Genomic DNA, 17,831 nt, shown 5'->3' on the forward strand with positions numbered 1-17,831 from the left:
TGTAGACTTTTTGTTCAATTGTTTACATGTGAGTTTGGACATGTTATGAATTACAGATGCTTGACTGTGGCATCAATTAAATACCAGACTTGGCAGGTGCTTTTTAAAGGTTAACACAAAGAACACAGAGTACAAGTTCAAGAACCACAAGATAATGAAGATCGTTCAGGCAGTTGCTGACTACAAATGCCCAAAAAATGCCAAAACAAGGAGAGGCTGATTCACACAACAGGAAAATGACTATTTTACATTCCTCAAATTTGACTTTGTATTCTTCAAAAACATGTGAGCCTTATTTCAAATGCAAGAATGTCTTGACCAGTTTTTCCATGACGCTGAAAATGCTTTGTTGTTGTTGTGTTTTTAACCCTGCTAGCTACCATAGATGCTGGTTAAGTGCCGGCCAGAAAACAGTTTGAACGATTAAGAAAAAGTCTTTGTTGTCTCTGTTTGGCAGCCGCCAGGAAGGTGCACCAGTGCGGCTGACTTTATGTTATCAAAGGAGATTACTCAACTTTATTACCTTTAGTGTTGAAGTACAGTCAGATTAACATGACTTTATGCGTCAATCTAAGGAACATTGATGTTTCTTGTGATAGCAAATGCTGCTAACTTAAGAAAAGTTAATGAACAAGCTACTAACGAGAGTAAAGGTTAACCCAACCTTGATTTACTCTTTAACATGACACGGAAGTTTCCATCCAGGGAAATCAGTTGGTGAAAGAGTACCTAGCAGAAAATCGAAATGCAATGTATTTTCCATTAAAAATCTGAATAAAGACAAACGGAGTAAAGCAAAAATTGTTAATATGACATGGCTTGCAGGAAATAAGTTAAAAAAAGGAATATATACATTATTGTCTGAATAAATTTTTTTTTTTTAAATATATACTAGACATGACTCTTAATATACACACACACACACTTAAATAAAACATTTTGTATGTGGATAGAGATTTCACAAGAAAAATATAGAAGAGTCCTCATCACTCAGTTATTCAGCTGAACATTAGATTATAAGAATTTACGTTTGTGAATAGTACTTTTGAAGGAAGAACTTGTCTTGGACTACTTCTTGCAAGACAATAACGTTACTTGTCATATGAGACATGTTGGTGAGACTTTCCTAAAGAGAGTCTGCACAAGACTTCTGTGGCCTCATGTTGCAAAGGGCATAATGTGGATTAACAATAGTAGTTTAATGCTGGATGATTAGTCAGAGTTATGGGAGGGGCCACGCTTCCTGTTTCTGTTGAATTATTGATAAGTCCACACTTGCAGAGGAGTCAGAGTGAAGCTTCTTCTCTGTTGAAATTCTGCATCATGTTCTTGTATTGAAGCCTAAAAACACCTGGTATGACTTGATGATGCAGCTCAATACTAGAATATTAGAAAATTTCATAGACAATTTTAATTTTAAAGAATAAAATTCAAAATAAAACCTACGAAGTGTCATTTTTACTGATCATTGGGTTGCGCTGATAGTCAATTTACCTCCACTGTATTATATCCAAAAACTGTTCTAAAGAAGGAAGACAGAAAAGAAAATGCTTAATCATAACAAAAAGAAAACGAGGAACTTGCAGTACCACTATTTCACCAGTAGATAGAAGCAAACTCCATGCCATTTGATAGTCAGTTGGAAGAACATGCAGCATGACTTCACAGAGGTATGCAAGAAAAAAAAAGATGCATTACGACATTAAAAATGGCCACCAGACCAAACAGACCCAACAAGTCTGTAAACAATATGCAAGACACAAACTACCTCATCTTTAATTTTGATTTTCTTAACTTCACTCTGAATCCACCATGATGGAAAAAACTTGAGCCCCATTTGATTTAAATTAGATTTAACTTCAATTATTTGACCATCAGGTGGGTCTGATGATCTACAAGTTAAAAACCTATTGTAAGTGATGGTCAAGTGAAGTCATTTATGTTAAAACATAATGTGATAGAATTTTTGAGGGGCAGTTTTATTGAACATGAGTCAGATATATATGTTTGAAAAGCAGGAGTTAGAACTAAAAATTTGTTTTGATGTAGTTTGTTTTTTCATGCCAGTGAAAATCTGGTTGTTGCTCGAAAGGGAGGATGGAAGCAAAGTTAAAGTCATCAATTCAAATATTTAATAACATAAGACAACATGAACACAATGAAGTGATACCAGTTTACAAAATATGTACATCTTTATTCTCAAGAACATTTTAAAAGACTTCTAGGGCTGCAGACCTGGTCAGGTGTTGTGTTTGCTGTTGTCTTGGTAAAAAAATTTCAGCACATGGTCACACTTTCCAACAAACAATGTTGATGTGGATTTGGAGAAAACACTTCAGGTTTACTCTTTTCTCATGTCTGTTTGCTTAAAATCGTGTTTTTTACACTTACAAAGACCAGAACATTCTCTTCAATCCAGTAATTTTCCATCTGTTGGCAACCTTTGGATGTTCTAATGAATCTTATCCTTTTATTGATTGATTTTGGGTTTAATTTCATTAGACCAGTTGATGCTTGTGATGCACCTCCAGTCCATTATCTACTGATGTATCAGGGACTACTGGGAGGGTTCAGGTTCCGTTTGGCCTCCCAGCGGTTGTATTACATCACAGGGTGTCTGAAAACTGAACGGGTTTTGGAAGATAAAGAATTTAGATCCATTGTAACACAACATATGCATTTCAGTCCATAAAAAAACGTTAAAAAAAACCCTGCTGTTTTTTGTCCATTAATAAGGAGCTCCAGTTGTAGGAGGAAAACAATGGGTTAAATATGCATATTTTTAAGAAATATATGATGGGTCAACAGGCCTTCATTAACTATTTTTTTTGTAGGCCAGATATTGCTGGCAAATGGCAGTCGTGCTCAGAGCCAAGAGAAGTGGCCAGCATTGTTTTCGGAGCCACTTTTTATGTTTGTAATATGCTTCACTTGCTCAATCCCCCAATCATATGACAACTGGCTTTTCTAAAAACAATCCCAATTTTCCCTTAGTATTCAGAAGTGTAATCACATTCTTACCTGTTCCCATACAGAAAATTCATCCGGTTTCTGGTCTTGCACTAACCTTTGTGGGATGGTGAGTCTCCTGCCATATTTCATCATAACAACCGCTCTCTAGCCGTCTCTGCATTCTAAGAGTGAAGGACGGCACTCGCATCCTCACTTTTCCCGCCTACTGAGTTTGACTTTTCCAAATGTCAAAAGTAGGAGCCACAACTATAAACCGTTTTTAATTCCTCCCTCAACTATAGTTGATTTTTTTTTCAACATTACAATAGAAGGTTATGTAAAGTAAGTGGTATTTAAATGGAAAAGGTAGATTAAATAGATAAAACATTTGAATTGTATGGAGAAGTCAGGAACGAGAGGATTGATGCTTGTTTTTTGCTGTCTGTGTCTTCAGGCACAGGTGTAACCAATAAAAACAACAAATTTGTCAAAAGAGAATCAATAATCATCCAAAACCGACTGAAGCTATGGATGTTTTTAACACTCTATTGTTCTGGCAAATAAATATTATATTGATTTTTGTTTATCTTGAATTTTTCTAAAACCTGATCCGAATTATATTGTAAACCTACAAAAGTATTTACTTCCTGGTTTCTCTTCTGTAGATCTCTGCTCTCATAATAAAACTAGAAACTAAGGGTTGTGGTGTTTGGCTGGCAGATTAACGTTATTAGTTGCTCACTTCTAGCTCCGTCAACATTGGCAGGCACACAGCTGCTCTGCTATCTATTGAACTCTTAAGCTCCTTAACTCACAAGCTCCCTGTGCAAGGCATCTTTTTGTAGTGACAGACCAGAAGGCTCAAAAATCATAGAGAGAGGAAAACGTAAATTACAGGCCCAACTGGATAACTATTATGGTATTTACATTTAATTAAATCCTTTTTAAAAAGAACAGATTTATGACAAGACATTTTACAGTTTAAATATACAGTACCCGGTCTGGCTGAACTTTGTTTCTTGAAGTAATGATGGTCACTCGTTTCTCTTAGTTTAGCCGATGGCGCCAACTCCTGTAAAAAGTCAAGAAATTTCACAAAATACCCCAGACAAGGCACACGTGTGAAGTGAAAACCATGTCAGGTGACTACATCTTGAATTCATCAAGAGACAGATAAAAGTCTGAAAATCAGCAATTAGAAAGAAAGATGGCTACTTTGAAGAAACTACACTATAATGATATGTTTTCAGTTATTTTTAAATGTGTTTGTTGAGTTCATTCATAGTTCTGATGCCTTCAGTAATAATCTAAAGTCTAAATAGTCATGAAAATAAATAAAACATGTTGGATGAGGGTGTGTCCAAACTTTTGCCCTGTACTGTACATATATATATATATATATATATATATATATATATATATATATACAGTGGTATGAAAAAGTTTGGGCACCCCTGTATATTTTCATGATTGTCCTTTATAAATCATTGGTTGTTTGGATAAAAAAGTCCAGTTAAATATATCTTATAGGAGACAAACACAGTGATATTTGAGAAGTGAAATAAAGTTTATATGATTTACAGAAAGTGTGCAAGAATTATTTAATCAAAATTAGGCATGTGCATAAATTTAGGCATCACAAAAGAAAAATTACTCAATATTTTGTGCATCCTCCAGAAATAACAGCCTCTAAACGATTCCTATAGCTTCCAATTAGGGTCTGGATTCTGGTGGAAGGTATTTTGGACCATTCCTTTTTACAGATCCTCTCCAGTTCAGTCAGGTTTGATGGTTTCCGAGCATGGATCGCCCGCTTTAAATCACACCATAAATTTTAGGATCATTGTTGTTAAAAGATCCAGCCCCGGGGCAACTTCAACTTTGTTACTGATTCCTGGACATTGTTCTCCAGAATCTGCTGATATTGAGAGGAATCCATGCGCCCCTCAACTTTAACAAAATTCCCCATCCCTACACTGGCCACACAGCCCCACAGCATGATGGAACCACCACCAAATTTTACTGTAGGCAGCAAGTTCTTTTCTTGGAATGCTGTGTTCTTTTTCAATCATGCCCCTAGTTATGCCCAAATAACTATATTTTAGTTTCATCAGTCCACAGCACCTTATTCCAAAATTAAGCTGGCTTGTCCAAATGTGCTTTAGCATACCTCAAGCGACCCTGTTTGTGGTGTGTGCAGAGAAAAGGCTTTTTCCGCATTACTCTTCCATAAAGCATCTCCTTGTGTAAAGTGTGCTGAATAGTTGAACGATGCACAGTGACACCATCTGCAGCAAGCTGATGTTGCAGGTCTTTGGAGCTGGTCTGTGGGTTGACTGTGACTGTTCTCACCATCCTGCGCCTCTGTTTATCTGAGCTTTTCCTTGGTCTGCCACTCCGGGCCTTAACTAGAACTGTGCCTGTGGTCTTCCATTTCCTCACAATGTTCATCACAGTTGAAACTGAGAGCTTAAATCTCTGAGATAGGTTTCTATATCCTTCCCATAAACCATGATGTTTTCAGGTCATTTGAGAGTTGTTTTGAGGCTCCCATGTTGCCACTCTTCAGAGAAGATGCAAGGAGGAGAAACACTTACAAATGTGTATGGAGGTCAAGGGTCACTGAGGTTACCAAACCAATTTTGAGTTCCAATAATTAGTGCTAAAGGTATTAAAATCAATAAGATATAAGGGTGCCTAAATTTATGCACATGCCTTATATTGTTTAAATAATTCTTGCACACTTTCTGTAAATCATATAAACTTTATTACACTTTTTAAATATCACTATGTTTGTCTCCTATAAGATATATTTAATTGGATTTTTTTTATCCAAACAACCAATGATTTATAAAGGAAAATCATGAAAATATACAGGGGTGCCCAAATTTTTAATACCACTATATATATATATATATATATATATATATATATATATATATTAACCATCCATCCATCCATCCATCTATCTATCTATATATAACAAGAGCTGCAGCGTTCTGAATGAGCTTAAAGGTTCTGAGGAACTTTTACTTAAGCTATACCCCTAAGAAGGTCATCTGATCCTATTGTTTCATTTGTTTTCGAAATAACTCGGATGCAAACATTTAAAGAAAAATATTGATTGACAAGATAATGGGATCTGGATTTACTGTCTTGATTCACATACCTTTCGGTGTTCTATAACTGGCTTGGGTCGGGAGCTGCAGCTTTAGCAACTCTTCTTCGCCTACTGTGTGTGAGATGCTACAATATTGCTACTGGCTGTCAGATTGAGCTCATATTTCAATGACGGTGTCAGCATAAATAGATAAATTAAGTAAGTAATTATTATTTGTAAAGTGCAATAGTATTGATTTAAAAAAGCACATCGGATTGTTTTGTGTGTGTGCGTGTATTTTCTGCATGTGTAAAGGAACACTGATCAATCTGTCCCCATTCGAGTGATCTGCTTCACTCCTCCGGTGCTGAGGACCAGAGCTCGTCCTTGGCCCACATTCTGGTCCGAAGCACGTCAAGGCTGTAACAGGATGGAGGCACCGTATCCATGGGTGAGTCCTCTTCTTAAAACACTTTTTAATGAGGGTTGTAAATATGCATCTATAATAATCCTAACAGTTGTGAGCTTGTTCACCGGGAGAGGGTTTCCTGTTCGTTTCCACTCACCCGCTTTATTTTTGACAGTGTGTGCATGTGTGGGTGTTGTATGGGCGGAACAAGGCTACATTATGAGTCCAAGAGTGTTACATTATAGACTTTCATCACATAGACATGTCACACTCTGCTGGCACCTATGAGAGGAGTTTAAATATGATTAGTTTGGCAGAAGAAAGGCGATCCCTGATCTGCCATACTTCTATAATCCAAAATGCAGGTCAGTCGTCTTCTCCTGTCCTGAGTGGAGGCATGTGATGCAGGTAGAAACATCTTAAACATAATCTGTCTCATACATGCTGGCGTTTCTGGCTCGTGGGCTCTCTGAGCTTCACATGAATTACTTATGTATGACATGAACATGGTTCTCTCATAGTTCACTGGTGAAATATTTACACGTAAGTACATGTCGACACGTCTCCCTGGCCTGCGCTTTCTTCTCCAATGTTACTAACAGTTCCTAAAAGTGCAAGAACGAATGCTTATGTAGGCGCTGCTCCAACTAGCCATGGTTCTCTAGGGAATCGTTATAATGTTGAAATAAACTAGAAGAAATAAATGAAAATATGAGTAAAAAATATATATATTCTGTCAGAATATAATCTAACCTAACATAGGATTGTTTTGTGGTGTCAGTACAGAATAAAGGAATGAAATAAGATAAGCAGACCACAGAACCAAGCACAAAGGCAGCCATTCTGCAGCGCCTAAGAATAAGAAGTTTAAAACAATTAAAAACAATAATTACTTTAAAACTTAAACACTTTAACTGTGATCAACTGGTTTCTCTCTGAGAATAAAATGATAAAATGCTTATTTTACTCTGTGTCAACATTAAAGGTGTAATATAATTCGAGTGCATCATTGTTTATATCACCATTGTATCCATTGATCGTGCCATTTGGGTGACATGTCAAAAGGTTCAGCTTCAGAGCTCCTTGGAAATGTAATGTGTAAGTTTTTTACCTCCTAAAATCCCTCCATTTATAATTTAGTGCGGACAAAAGTTGCCTCTTAAAAGATCAATCTTCTTCAAAAAGTTCTAGTCGTTAATGCATAATCCATGGAGTTGTCAGAAAGCATCACCGGCTAGTAGAGAGTATTAATGTTATATGATGGAGGGAAACCAATTCAACTCCATTTCAATCTCTGCTGAATGTCTCCGTTCCACACCCTCACCTTCAGAGTGTCAATTGGCTGTGAGACATAGCAGGTGTAATTGAGTGGTCATTATCAAGGTCATTTGTGACCGAGCTCAATATGTGTTTGTGGATTAGCATCTTCTTCTCCTCTTTCCCCCGAGGAACAAATGTGTGTTCAGCATTGAGAATTGCTTTACTGCTGCACCATTGCACCGTGCGTTTGTGTGTGTGTGTGCATGTGTGTGATGTGTGGTGGGTTTCCTACTACAGTTGTACAATTATAGAACTGATGATGGAGCAGGACCAGAGCAAACATTTCCCCTAAGCCAAGCCTGTGTGGTACAGTCCAGCGTCTTAAAGACAGAGAGTGCACATTTAAGTAGCCTGTCACATCAGAGTACACGCAAAATCAATTAGCAGTTACAGTGGAGATGAGATGTTCACTCTGGTGTTAATAATTTAGAAAAGAAGGACCACTCGATAAGTAACCAACCATATACAACAATAACCTATTTAGATGTTGCACAGTGAAGTCGCACACACAAAGGGGACACACACATCGACCACACACACTTCCGCACAGGTGAGTAAATCCAACAGAGAATCCCTGCAGTCAGTAAAATGATAACAACACGCCTGTCTTATTGCCATGGCAACAATTGCACCATGGCTTAGACAAGTGCTGCAGAGTGTTACAACAATCATCGAAATGTTGTTTTTTGATTCTTCCCCTTCAAGTTGCTCTCCACGAGCACCACATTTGCGTTTGTCTTTAATGCATATGTAAGTCACACTCTCCGCTTCAACACATTTTCTTTCGGTCTAATTCCTTCTGTCTTCAAATACACACACTCATATGCACACACACACACACACACACTGCCTCTCCCTCTGCTCTTACTCTCTCTCTCCTCGCTGTCCCCTCCCTCGGTTCTTCCTCTCCATCCTCAGCTGTTTAGCTGTCTTATTCCGTTTCTCTTATTCCCTTTTCTTTCCTCAGCGTGAGCCACCCCCTCTTTTTTTAATCCCTGCCACTTTTGCTTCCCATCTCCATCATCCCTTCCTCCATCTCTTTTCATCTTTCTTTTCTTTCTTCTTCACCGCTTCTCTCTATCACCGGCTGCCTTAAAAAATACATCCTCACCTTCCTTTTCCTCCACTTTCCGTCTCATCAAAAATTCCAAGACCACCCTCTCCTCTCTCTTTCTTTGCTCACTCTCTCTGTTTCCCTGTGGCCCTCCCCCTCCCTTTTCATATTTCCCCCTCCCTCCATCCTCTCTTTCCCTTGCTGGTTCAGTTAGTCAAAGAACAGATTCACAGAAGGAGAGAAAAGGGGGGAAAGGAAGGACGAGTGTGAGAGTGCAGGAGTGGGGCAGGCTGGGGAGAGGGGAGTGGGGTCTCAGCCCTCTGTCGCAGGGGGTTGGGGGGGTTGAAATACACCCCAATATTTTGCTCCTAATACCATGGACTGCCTCTGCATTGTGACTACAAAGGTAAGCTCATCTGCTCTTCCCTACTATTGCTTGATCCCTGTGTGTGTGTGTGTGTGTGTGTGTGTGAGTGTGTGTGTGTGTGTGTGTAGAGAGCTCATCTGGAACATGTTTCATCGTCTTTTAAACTCTTTTAGTCTAGTATTGTTTATTCAAGAACACTTGAGTGCAAGATTAGCTGCACACACACGCACGCGCACACACACACACACACTCATGCACGCACACACACACACACGCAGGCACGCGCAGGCACGCACACGCAAACGCACACACCAGGAGGTGAGCTGAGTAAAAGTGAACCGGTGTTTGTGTCATGCTGGAAACGTAGGGCGAGACCACTTGAGAGCACTCCGCATGCTAATCCCCCTCATAATTCAGCTGCTCTAACTTAACCTGAAGAGAAGGCACATATTAGCTCCCCCAGAATGCATCTGCTGCTCACACACAGGATGTAAATGATGTGTTATATCATACACATGTGCTTGGTGTCAGACCTCAGCCCACCACTTTGAAGAGGCGGTCTATGTCGTGTACAAGAAGGAGTGTGAAAGCAACTTGAGCACAGACTGAGCATGTCCTCAGGTGAATGAGACTTTGACATCGTTTTCTGAAACTGTAAGAGCTGACTGACGGACGACTATTCATGCCACAGACATGAATCAATGAAAACCTCAATTTAATGACAGAAATATCAAAAACTATTTTTTGAGACGGTAATCTCAGCAGAACCATGTGGAAGATATATGCAGAATTTCTTCACAAATTAATTCTGAAGACTATGTGAACGTGAATATCAAGTCATTAAAGTTAGTGTTTATCAAGTAACATTACATCATTGGTGTTGTTACCATGGAAACAGAAGGATTTGCCTAAAAATACAGGATGTGCAGTCACACAAAAATACTCTCTGACTTTTTCAAGAAATGTACTTAAGATAGTTATAGAAAGTAAGTAAGACAGTAATAGTTGAAATAATGATTTCTTATTTGACATTATTTCATTTGGTTAACATTTATTGTTTATTGTGTACACTTTTAAAGTGTGTACTAACAATTTAGGTTTAATGATTATGTATTTGCCTGACATGAATATTTCATGTTTCACAGAGCAGTTTATCCTCTTGAATCATTATATTCAAGGTCATTTACACCCAAGAAGCAGCATCATCAGCGTGCTAGGAAGGTTGAGCAAGAGGCCAGGACAGTCCACTGTCCACTGCTTTCTTGAGGAAAATGTGACGCGAATCCTGAAGAGGAACTAATTAAACTTCTCCATGCGTGTCATCCATGCCTCATTATAATTGCTCAGGATTGTACATGATAAGCAAAATAAGGGAAGGACTGGCACTGCTCTCCAACAGTTTCCACTGATACATGCGAGTGAGATCCAAATATGTTTCCCCCTGTCTTAAGTTCTAGAACTGACTAACTATAGAGGTTGTAGAGTGTGCATGATCTGGGCGTCAGTGTTTAAGCAATAGGTCGACACAGGCTGCAGTATAAATCATTATTGCTACACGATACTGTATATATTTTGTATTTTTCTGCCTAACACAAAACCAACTGTAGTATAATGATCATGAAAAACGATCTAGATGACGAAACCCATACAAAACGTAAGTTTTAGTTTGATCACTGGTGAGACATCTCTATTCTTATTGTGCCATTGCCCTCAGTTCTGCCTCCAGTGAGAACCTCTAAAGCAGAACCACCTAATCTACAACATTTACTCCAAGATAAGGTCAACAACAATTGCATGGTAGTAGGTAAACAATCTGCGCTTACCTTTTGTTTCTAAGATTATGTGCGTTTATCTTGGCTATGTGTAGTTTAAAGACAATGAGGCAACTCAGAATAATCCACAGTTAGCTGGAAGAAAGTCTGTACCAGTGGATGCTAACATGAAAGTGAGAAAAGACTTGCAGTAAAGCTGGCGATAAAAACATGAACTCTGCCAAGAGATTGTGAGACAGATGGTCGGTTTATAGAAGAGGAGAGTTTTCAAGTTTTCAAAGGATACAATAATGGCTGTGTTAATAAACACAACTGATTTAGACTCGATTGCGTTAAATGGCTGCGCCTGCTTGTTAGTTGATCAAATGAAGAGGATGCTACTGTCAATCATCCACTCATGTCCAGATTGTTCTGAATGCCAAATGAAAACAACAAATATGACATCTGCCTGCTCTGCTTACAATGTTTCAGTCACATGCTGCAGCAGCAGCAATGCCTTTGGTTAAGAGACTGCAACAAACTGTGATATGACACCTTTATTTTAAGGTGTACCTTGATTAAACCTGTTTGTGGCATGAAAACGTTTGCGGAGTCCTGGTATAATTATTAGATCTTGATTGGAGGAATTATTAACAGATACAGTCCTAAGAAATGAGGCAAAAACTAAAAAAGCATACAACTCTGAACACCTTGTTATATGTTTTTGGAAAAAGAACATCAAATGTAAACCTATATCTTTAGGACTCACGTCACATGAATGAGAAATTATTAAATGGTCATTATAAAAGACATTTTTCATGACATTGCCAATGTCTTGACCTCATTTGTGTTTTTCAGAGGTGATTATTACACCTCACATTTAGAAAGAATATATTTAAAAGAAAAAGTGAAATGTGAGTCTTCTGTGGACAACACATACGAACACAAATAGTCTGAAGGTGTGTTTGTGTGTGTATGAGAATGCTTTTCTGGTTACTGTACATATGCCCTTTGAAGACCTGTTCAGTGTATCCTCAGAGAATATTAAGACAGTTATAAATTAAACATGAAATCGAACATTTTCACATTTTCAAAGGATGATAACTCTTAATAACGCTTAATACACAGCGACCACTGGAGACGTGTGTTCTATGTTTACTATTGTATTATATTGTTCCTTCAATTAATAGTGAATAATTAGTGAATTTTATTAAAGGTAAGCTTTAGCAAAATATGTATTAATTAATATTTATTAAAAAATGAATCTAACAAATGAATAAAAAGAACTCCTAAGCACTGCACTCTTCTTTTATCCAGCTTATGTAATTCTCTCGTCCTTCCTTCCTACACTATGAATTAAATAATAAATAGCAAAGTATGAAATCAATGCATCATGCTGTAGCTCCATTACATAACATCTAGAAGTGGAATATTAGGGCGCTTGAGAAGAAGACGTCACAGGATTTATATTTGGTCCCAATCCTGACAATATCTTTGACTGTCTCTTTTTTCATGCTTTGAGTCAGAGCCGAGTCGTTTGATGTACGAGTGGTGGTGAAGAAAGATGTTTTGAAACTCATTGTAAAGCGTGGGAAAATCTTTTCAAATCATGGATGTGCGGCATGTTTGATTACATATTGTCCGTTGTCCTGGCCTTGGTCGATTATCACTCCTGGCCTTGCTGTCCCCTCTGCCGTCCCCTCGTTCCACTTCCCTGCCCGCACATTGCCATTTCAGTGTTTCCTTCAACTCCGTAATTCTTCACTCAGTCCACCTTCCTTTATCTCTTTTTTTTTCTCTTGCTTTACCTTTCTGCTTACTTTCCACTTTATCCACTCTACTCTCTAGCTTACCCTGTGTCCTTCTCTTCAGCACTTTCCAGACTTCCCTAGTTAGTGGCCTTACATATAAATTATACATTTGCTAAGATACAGTTAAAGTCAGCAGCTCCATGAGCACTCTGAGCTTTAAGCTTCTTTCTCACGGCTGCTGCTGTATTTCCCTAGAGATTCCTAAATGGAGCTATAGCTGCATTGCTGAGTTCTGCTCGCCTTTTCACTCCATGTTCTCCAAACTGATGTCTATAGAAGGGCTAGAGTTCAAACGAACTTTCTAGCATTGTCCAAGACAACGGTCTTATCTGAGTAGTCACAAAGAAATGGAAATAAAAAGGCTCCCATGTCCTGTGTCAGTGTGGCCCTCATTAGATTAGAGTGCAACTATGGAACTGACCAGTATTTATTATTCTTCATTGCCTTTGTTCAATACTAATACTCAACGATAATAGTTAGAATTGTAGGTTTTGTTTCTCACTCAAAGCCAAGTTGTGTGTACATACTTATGACGTCTAAGTGGGACTATAGCAGAAGTCTTATTTACGAGTTTAAGGCTGTGTCGGTAAACTATCCTTCCCCTTAAAAAAATCCCTTTCCTTTTTCCAATGGGAGTGTTTTAAGTGATATTAAAATGTGAATTATTTTATATTACATGTTTTTTGGTCAGTACGGTGCAGTGGTAAAGATTACGTGGGATAAGCAGGATGAGAGAGAGGGTGAAGAAGAGAGCACAGTCAAGGTAGAATTGATGGAGACGACATACACTGGTGATCTGGATAGCAGGAGAACCAATGAAGTTCATGGATGAGGCAAATGAAGACATTAAGAGGGTACTTGTGACTAGGGAGGGTGAGCAGTGTAGATGTTAAATACATTCTGTCATGTAAGCAAATACAATCTCTACTTGCTTGCCTAAATAAGATTTTATGTAGATGGATGATACTTTGAGTAAACGTCAGTCAAAGTAAGTTGCCTCTATTATCAGTATCTCAGCAAGTCTTATTGTGTGCCTGGCAACATTCAGCACATGTTTGGATTAGTGATCGAATGTGCTTATGATCAGCGCTCAAAGGCATGAGCTTCCCTTCCTCCACAAGGCCTTTTTTGTCCAGCCACAGAGACACAGATCCTGCCAAGTTGCTCCCGGAGCCCATGAGTGAAGTTGTTCTTCTCCCGACACAAGACGACTTGCTTTTGGTAAAAACACGTCTTAAATATGACTGCATCATGCTGTCCCTCTAACTTAATACAAGGTTGTCGCCAGATTTAACCAATCGACAGCAGCTACAATCTACAGCTGTGGTTTGGTTTGTAGTCCTATAGTTAATACTGCACTGTTCACCCACGCACTCGGCTGCTTGCACGAAAGACAGCCACACACCTACGTGATAAAGCAGAACTCACACAAACGAAAGAGCATCCTGCCTCAGTACCAAGAGGCTGCTGCTCTGTGGGTAGAAACTGTTTCTTTGTTCCAAATCGTAAATTGGTGTCTGTCTTGGTGTTTGTTTAAGTTGAAGGAAATTATTTTTTAGAGCAGATAAATATGAAATTAGCAGCTGTTGATGTTTCTACTAGCTTTGCCGAAAAGAGTGAATTAATTATTCATTAATATATTAGAGTCTGTGAGCTAGAGAAGAGATGTTTTGCGCCTTAGGATCATCTAATGTTTTTGCTTCATAGAGGAATGTAGCAACATGCCACCTACACTCTCTTAGCTGTTTGAGTCTATGGTGTCACTGTGAAAAATGGTCAGAAGTAGGAGGATCACAGGGACTCGTGATCTTCAGAATTGAAGATGATTAGATAGATCGATCAACTTTATTGATTAGATGGAATCCAAGGGGATTCACATCAAGGAAAGTTCAATGTTAAGAATGATGTGACGATAATCCTGAATTTACCCTTACGGATAGTTACAGATAAATCCTTTAATATTAGGTGCCTTGTGGATTCAAACTGAAATATGTTAAGCAAACTGCTATAGCCCTTCACGGCAAAGTAAAAGTTAAAACGGTATCACAACAACATGAACAACCTACTTTGAATATTGCTCAATCAACCGAAGCAACATTGAAAGTTCTTTTTATTCTATTGAAGTTTGTCATAAATATAAATTACCTCTTTTTCATTAACACTTGACTTGACTTGACTTTGTGGGTGCCAACCTTCTTTTGAATCTTCGTAGAGCCATCACAGGGATTAGTTTTTAATTTGCATTATTTATTCGTTGCAGAGGCTGCCGACGTCAGCCGTCTTATGGAGTTCACAAGTTCCACAAACATCTGTCAATCATTTGTGTGTTAACAAAAGCTAAAAATAAAAGCTTATGCAACAAAGATTAAGAAAGCAGTGTCTCTTGTAGCCAAAACATCTATAAATATCAAGCGAGAGCAGAGCAGGTTATTCTATCACCATTTCAGCGAAAATGCCCTTTTTCCCGAGTCTTAGAAACGACTGTGATGATCATGGGAATGGGACTCCATCAAATGTGCCAGTATTAACTTTTCTCAAAATGTGTTTGACTGCTTGGTATACTGTATATCTACTGGCTATTTTCTCTCTGTGTCAATATTTCCCCCGCTGAAAGCTATCCTGTTTTCACTCCATCATTTCATAACACTCCAGGAGCGTTGCCACCAAGAAGGCTCATCTTTGTCACACAATACAATCTGTTCACCCGGCTCCTGCCTCACATCTAGCTTTCCCTCTGTGCGCTACAATAAAACCCATCCTACTTCATGCCCACCAGTGGAGTAGCAAACAGCCTCTGCCACTTAATTTCAGTGTTTGGGCGATCAGCATCCCTGTCTGTCTTCAACTTGTCCATATGCCAGCATAGAGCTATCATTGGCTTCGGTTGGAGACTTGGTAGTCTTACAATGAGCAAGGAGGTGAGTGAGAGAGTCCAGGTCACTATTATTTTTATCTGTGTTTCCTCATAGTTCATTTACAAATGTACTGATCTGTGTGTACCAATGTGTGGGGGAGTTTTTCTTGGGAATGACGACAGCAGCGGTGACGACACTGAAGTGGATAACACTTGCATTAGCCTTGTAAATTGGATCATATTCTCTCACGTTTGCTGCGAGGAGGATTTTTCTCTGTCAGCACACAATGACACCCTCTGGTAGCTTTTAAAACTGCAATAAATGAATTCTTCATCAAGATCTGGGTGGTTCTACCTTTTGCTGGTCAGACTACAGGGAGCCTAATAAGGGGCTTAATGATCTGGATTAACATGGCATGTGTGATCTCCACTGCACATGTCGCTTATTCAAATGCTCTCACTCGAATACGCCTCCTGAGTGTAAGAGTTGATGCCATGACCTCATAGTGACCCCCATGTTGTCATCAAAACACATAGTTTATACAATTTGTTCGTCGCTTTCTCTGTATCATTGTGCTCTTGGAAAAGGTGATGTCAGTCGCCTAGCAACCGTGCAATCAGAGCCTGATTGTTGCCATGGCAACATGTCAGGGGTATCATCATGGAGAGAATAGAGATGAAAGGAGGATGGCAGGGATGGAAGAGAGAACGGTCGAGAGAGGGAGAGCTGCCATTGAAGCACGTTTAGAAAGTGAGGATCACTGTGTGCAGGTAGGAGGATGACCTCTGTGTGGGCGGCGGCAGCAGCGGCTCTGACAGCTCTTGCTGGCACAGGAAAGAGAATCCATGTTTGGTCACGGGGCAGCCGCATCCGTGGGTTTCCAAGCGGTTGACACCGTTCTTGCGATGTACTCTTAATACCAGATGGAAATGTCACGATGTGCTCCAGTTGTCTTTAGTCACAGACTGCAGAGTTGAAGCTTGGTGCTTGCCGTGGTCTATAGGCTTTTGAATCCAACCTCTGCAGGTGACATAACCCATCCATCATCAGGCCGCCAGTCCAGTGAAAAAGTATCTAGTGGGATCACGGTGCATTTAGTCTATTTGTCAGCCCTCTCAGCTCTGCTAACTGTTTAAAGGAAGCATGAAGCAGAGAAGGAGCATGATTTGAGATTTCACATGTATGGACAAGAAATTGTGTATCATATTTGGTTAGATGTGGAAACGTCTTTTTTTTGGACCATGATTAGCAAGTCCTTGACATCTTGCTTTATATATCTTTCTTGAAATACCTGCCTGTTGACTACTGCGGTCACATTTATTTAGTATGTTAACTCTTAGACTCCTAAGGTTTTATATTGGATTAAATGTAGAGGTTTTTCTGTCTGTCAGAACTACAACCCGGCTTGATTCCATGATACATTATTCTATGTCTTAGTCTGTCTCTTCCTGCTTTAGTCAGCCACATTAACTTTCTATCCTTCTCTTCTCATTCATGAGTGTGCATTTAGCTTTTGAATTCAGGCTCTTTTGGAGAGGACATTTCATGGATTCTAACTGATAACATAGAATGTTTTCCAAAGCTAATAACAGAAGCAAATGTTGAAATTATTCAATGCAGAACATAGTGACATCCAGTGGTGGGCTGGTAGATTACAAAATGTGTCCAAAATGTACAGCTACACTTAAAACATAATATTATTATTTACCTATTTCTTCCAATATATCACTTATAAGTATCAATTGGATTGTGAAATCAAATCCAGCAGAAGTGCAGTCTGTATAAACCTTCCTAGCCTTTAACACAAGATTAATTTTTTTTGACAGTAACTAGTCAATTAATCTGTTGCTTATTTAAAATAAGTGTTGCAGCGCTAGGTAGTAATTGAGTGTCCACTTAAGCTATTTAATACTCATAGCTGTTTATGTTCTTCAATGGATTTTGCAGGATATATACTGTAGTAACACAAAGACGGTGACATTAGAACTCTGATTAAAAACCAGAAGAATAGTACTGAATTCAAACAAGGTTTGTGTATCAATATGGCACATCGTGAGATTCTGATGACTCTGTGTCCAACTGAAAACCCTGATTGTCTTCATTCTGGTTGTTGCTCATATCAGAAATAATGAATGGTGTGTGTGAATGGTCATCTGCACTTGTATGATCTGTGATTGATCAGTGAGCTTTTCTAGGTGTCCCCAACCTCTCA

The 17,831-nt window shown here is 38.9% G+C and overlaps 1 protein-coding gene across 1 annotated transcript in view; it reads left to right on the plus strand.

The window, feature by feature from the left end:
• Positions 1-8,670: 8,670 nt before the first annotated feature.
• The window catches only part of dlg4a (discs, large homolog 4a (Drosophila)), a 75,957-nt gene continuing 66,796 nt past the window's right edge, over positions 8,671-17,831 (plus strand). The window contains exon 1 of the mRNA XM_087806819.1: positions 8,671-9,241. Within this exon, the coding sequence (XP_087662945.1) occupies positions 9,212-9,241 (30 nt within the window). The 5' untranslated portion in view covers positions 8,671-9,211. The remainder of the gene's footprint in view (positions 9,242-17,831) is intronic.

The sequence above is a fragment of the Callionymus lyra genome, chromosome 14, assembly GCF_982586985.1.
Source record: "Callionymus lyra chromosome 14, fCalLyr1.hap1.1, whole genome shotgun sequence".
NCBI classification, from domain to species: Eukaryota; Metazoa; Chordata; class Actinopteri; order Syngnathiformes; family Callionymidae; genus Callionymus; species Callionymus lyra.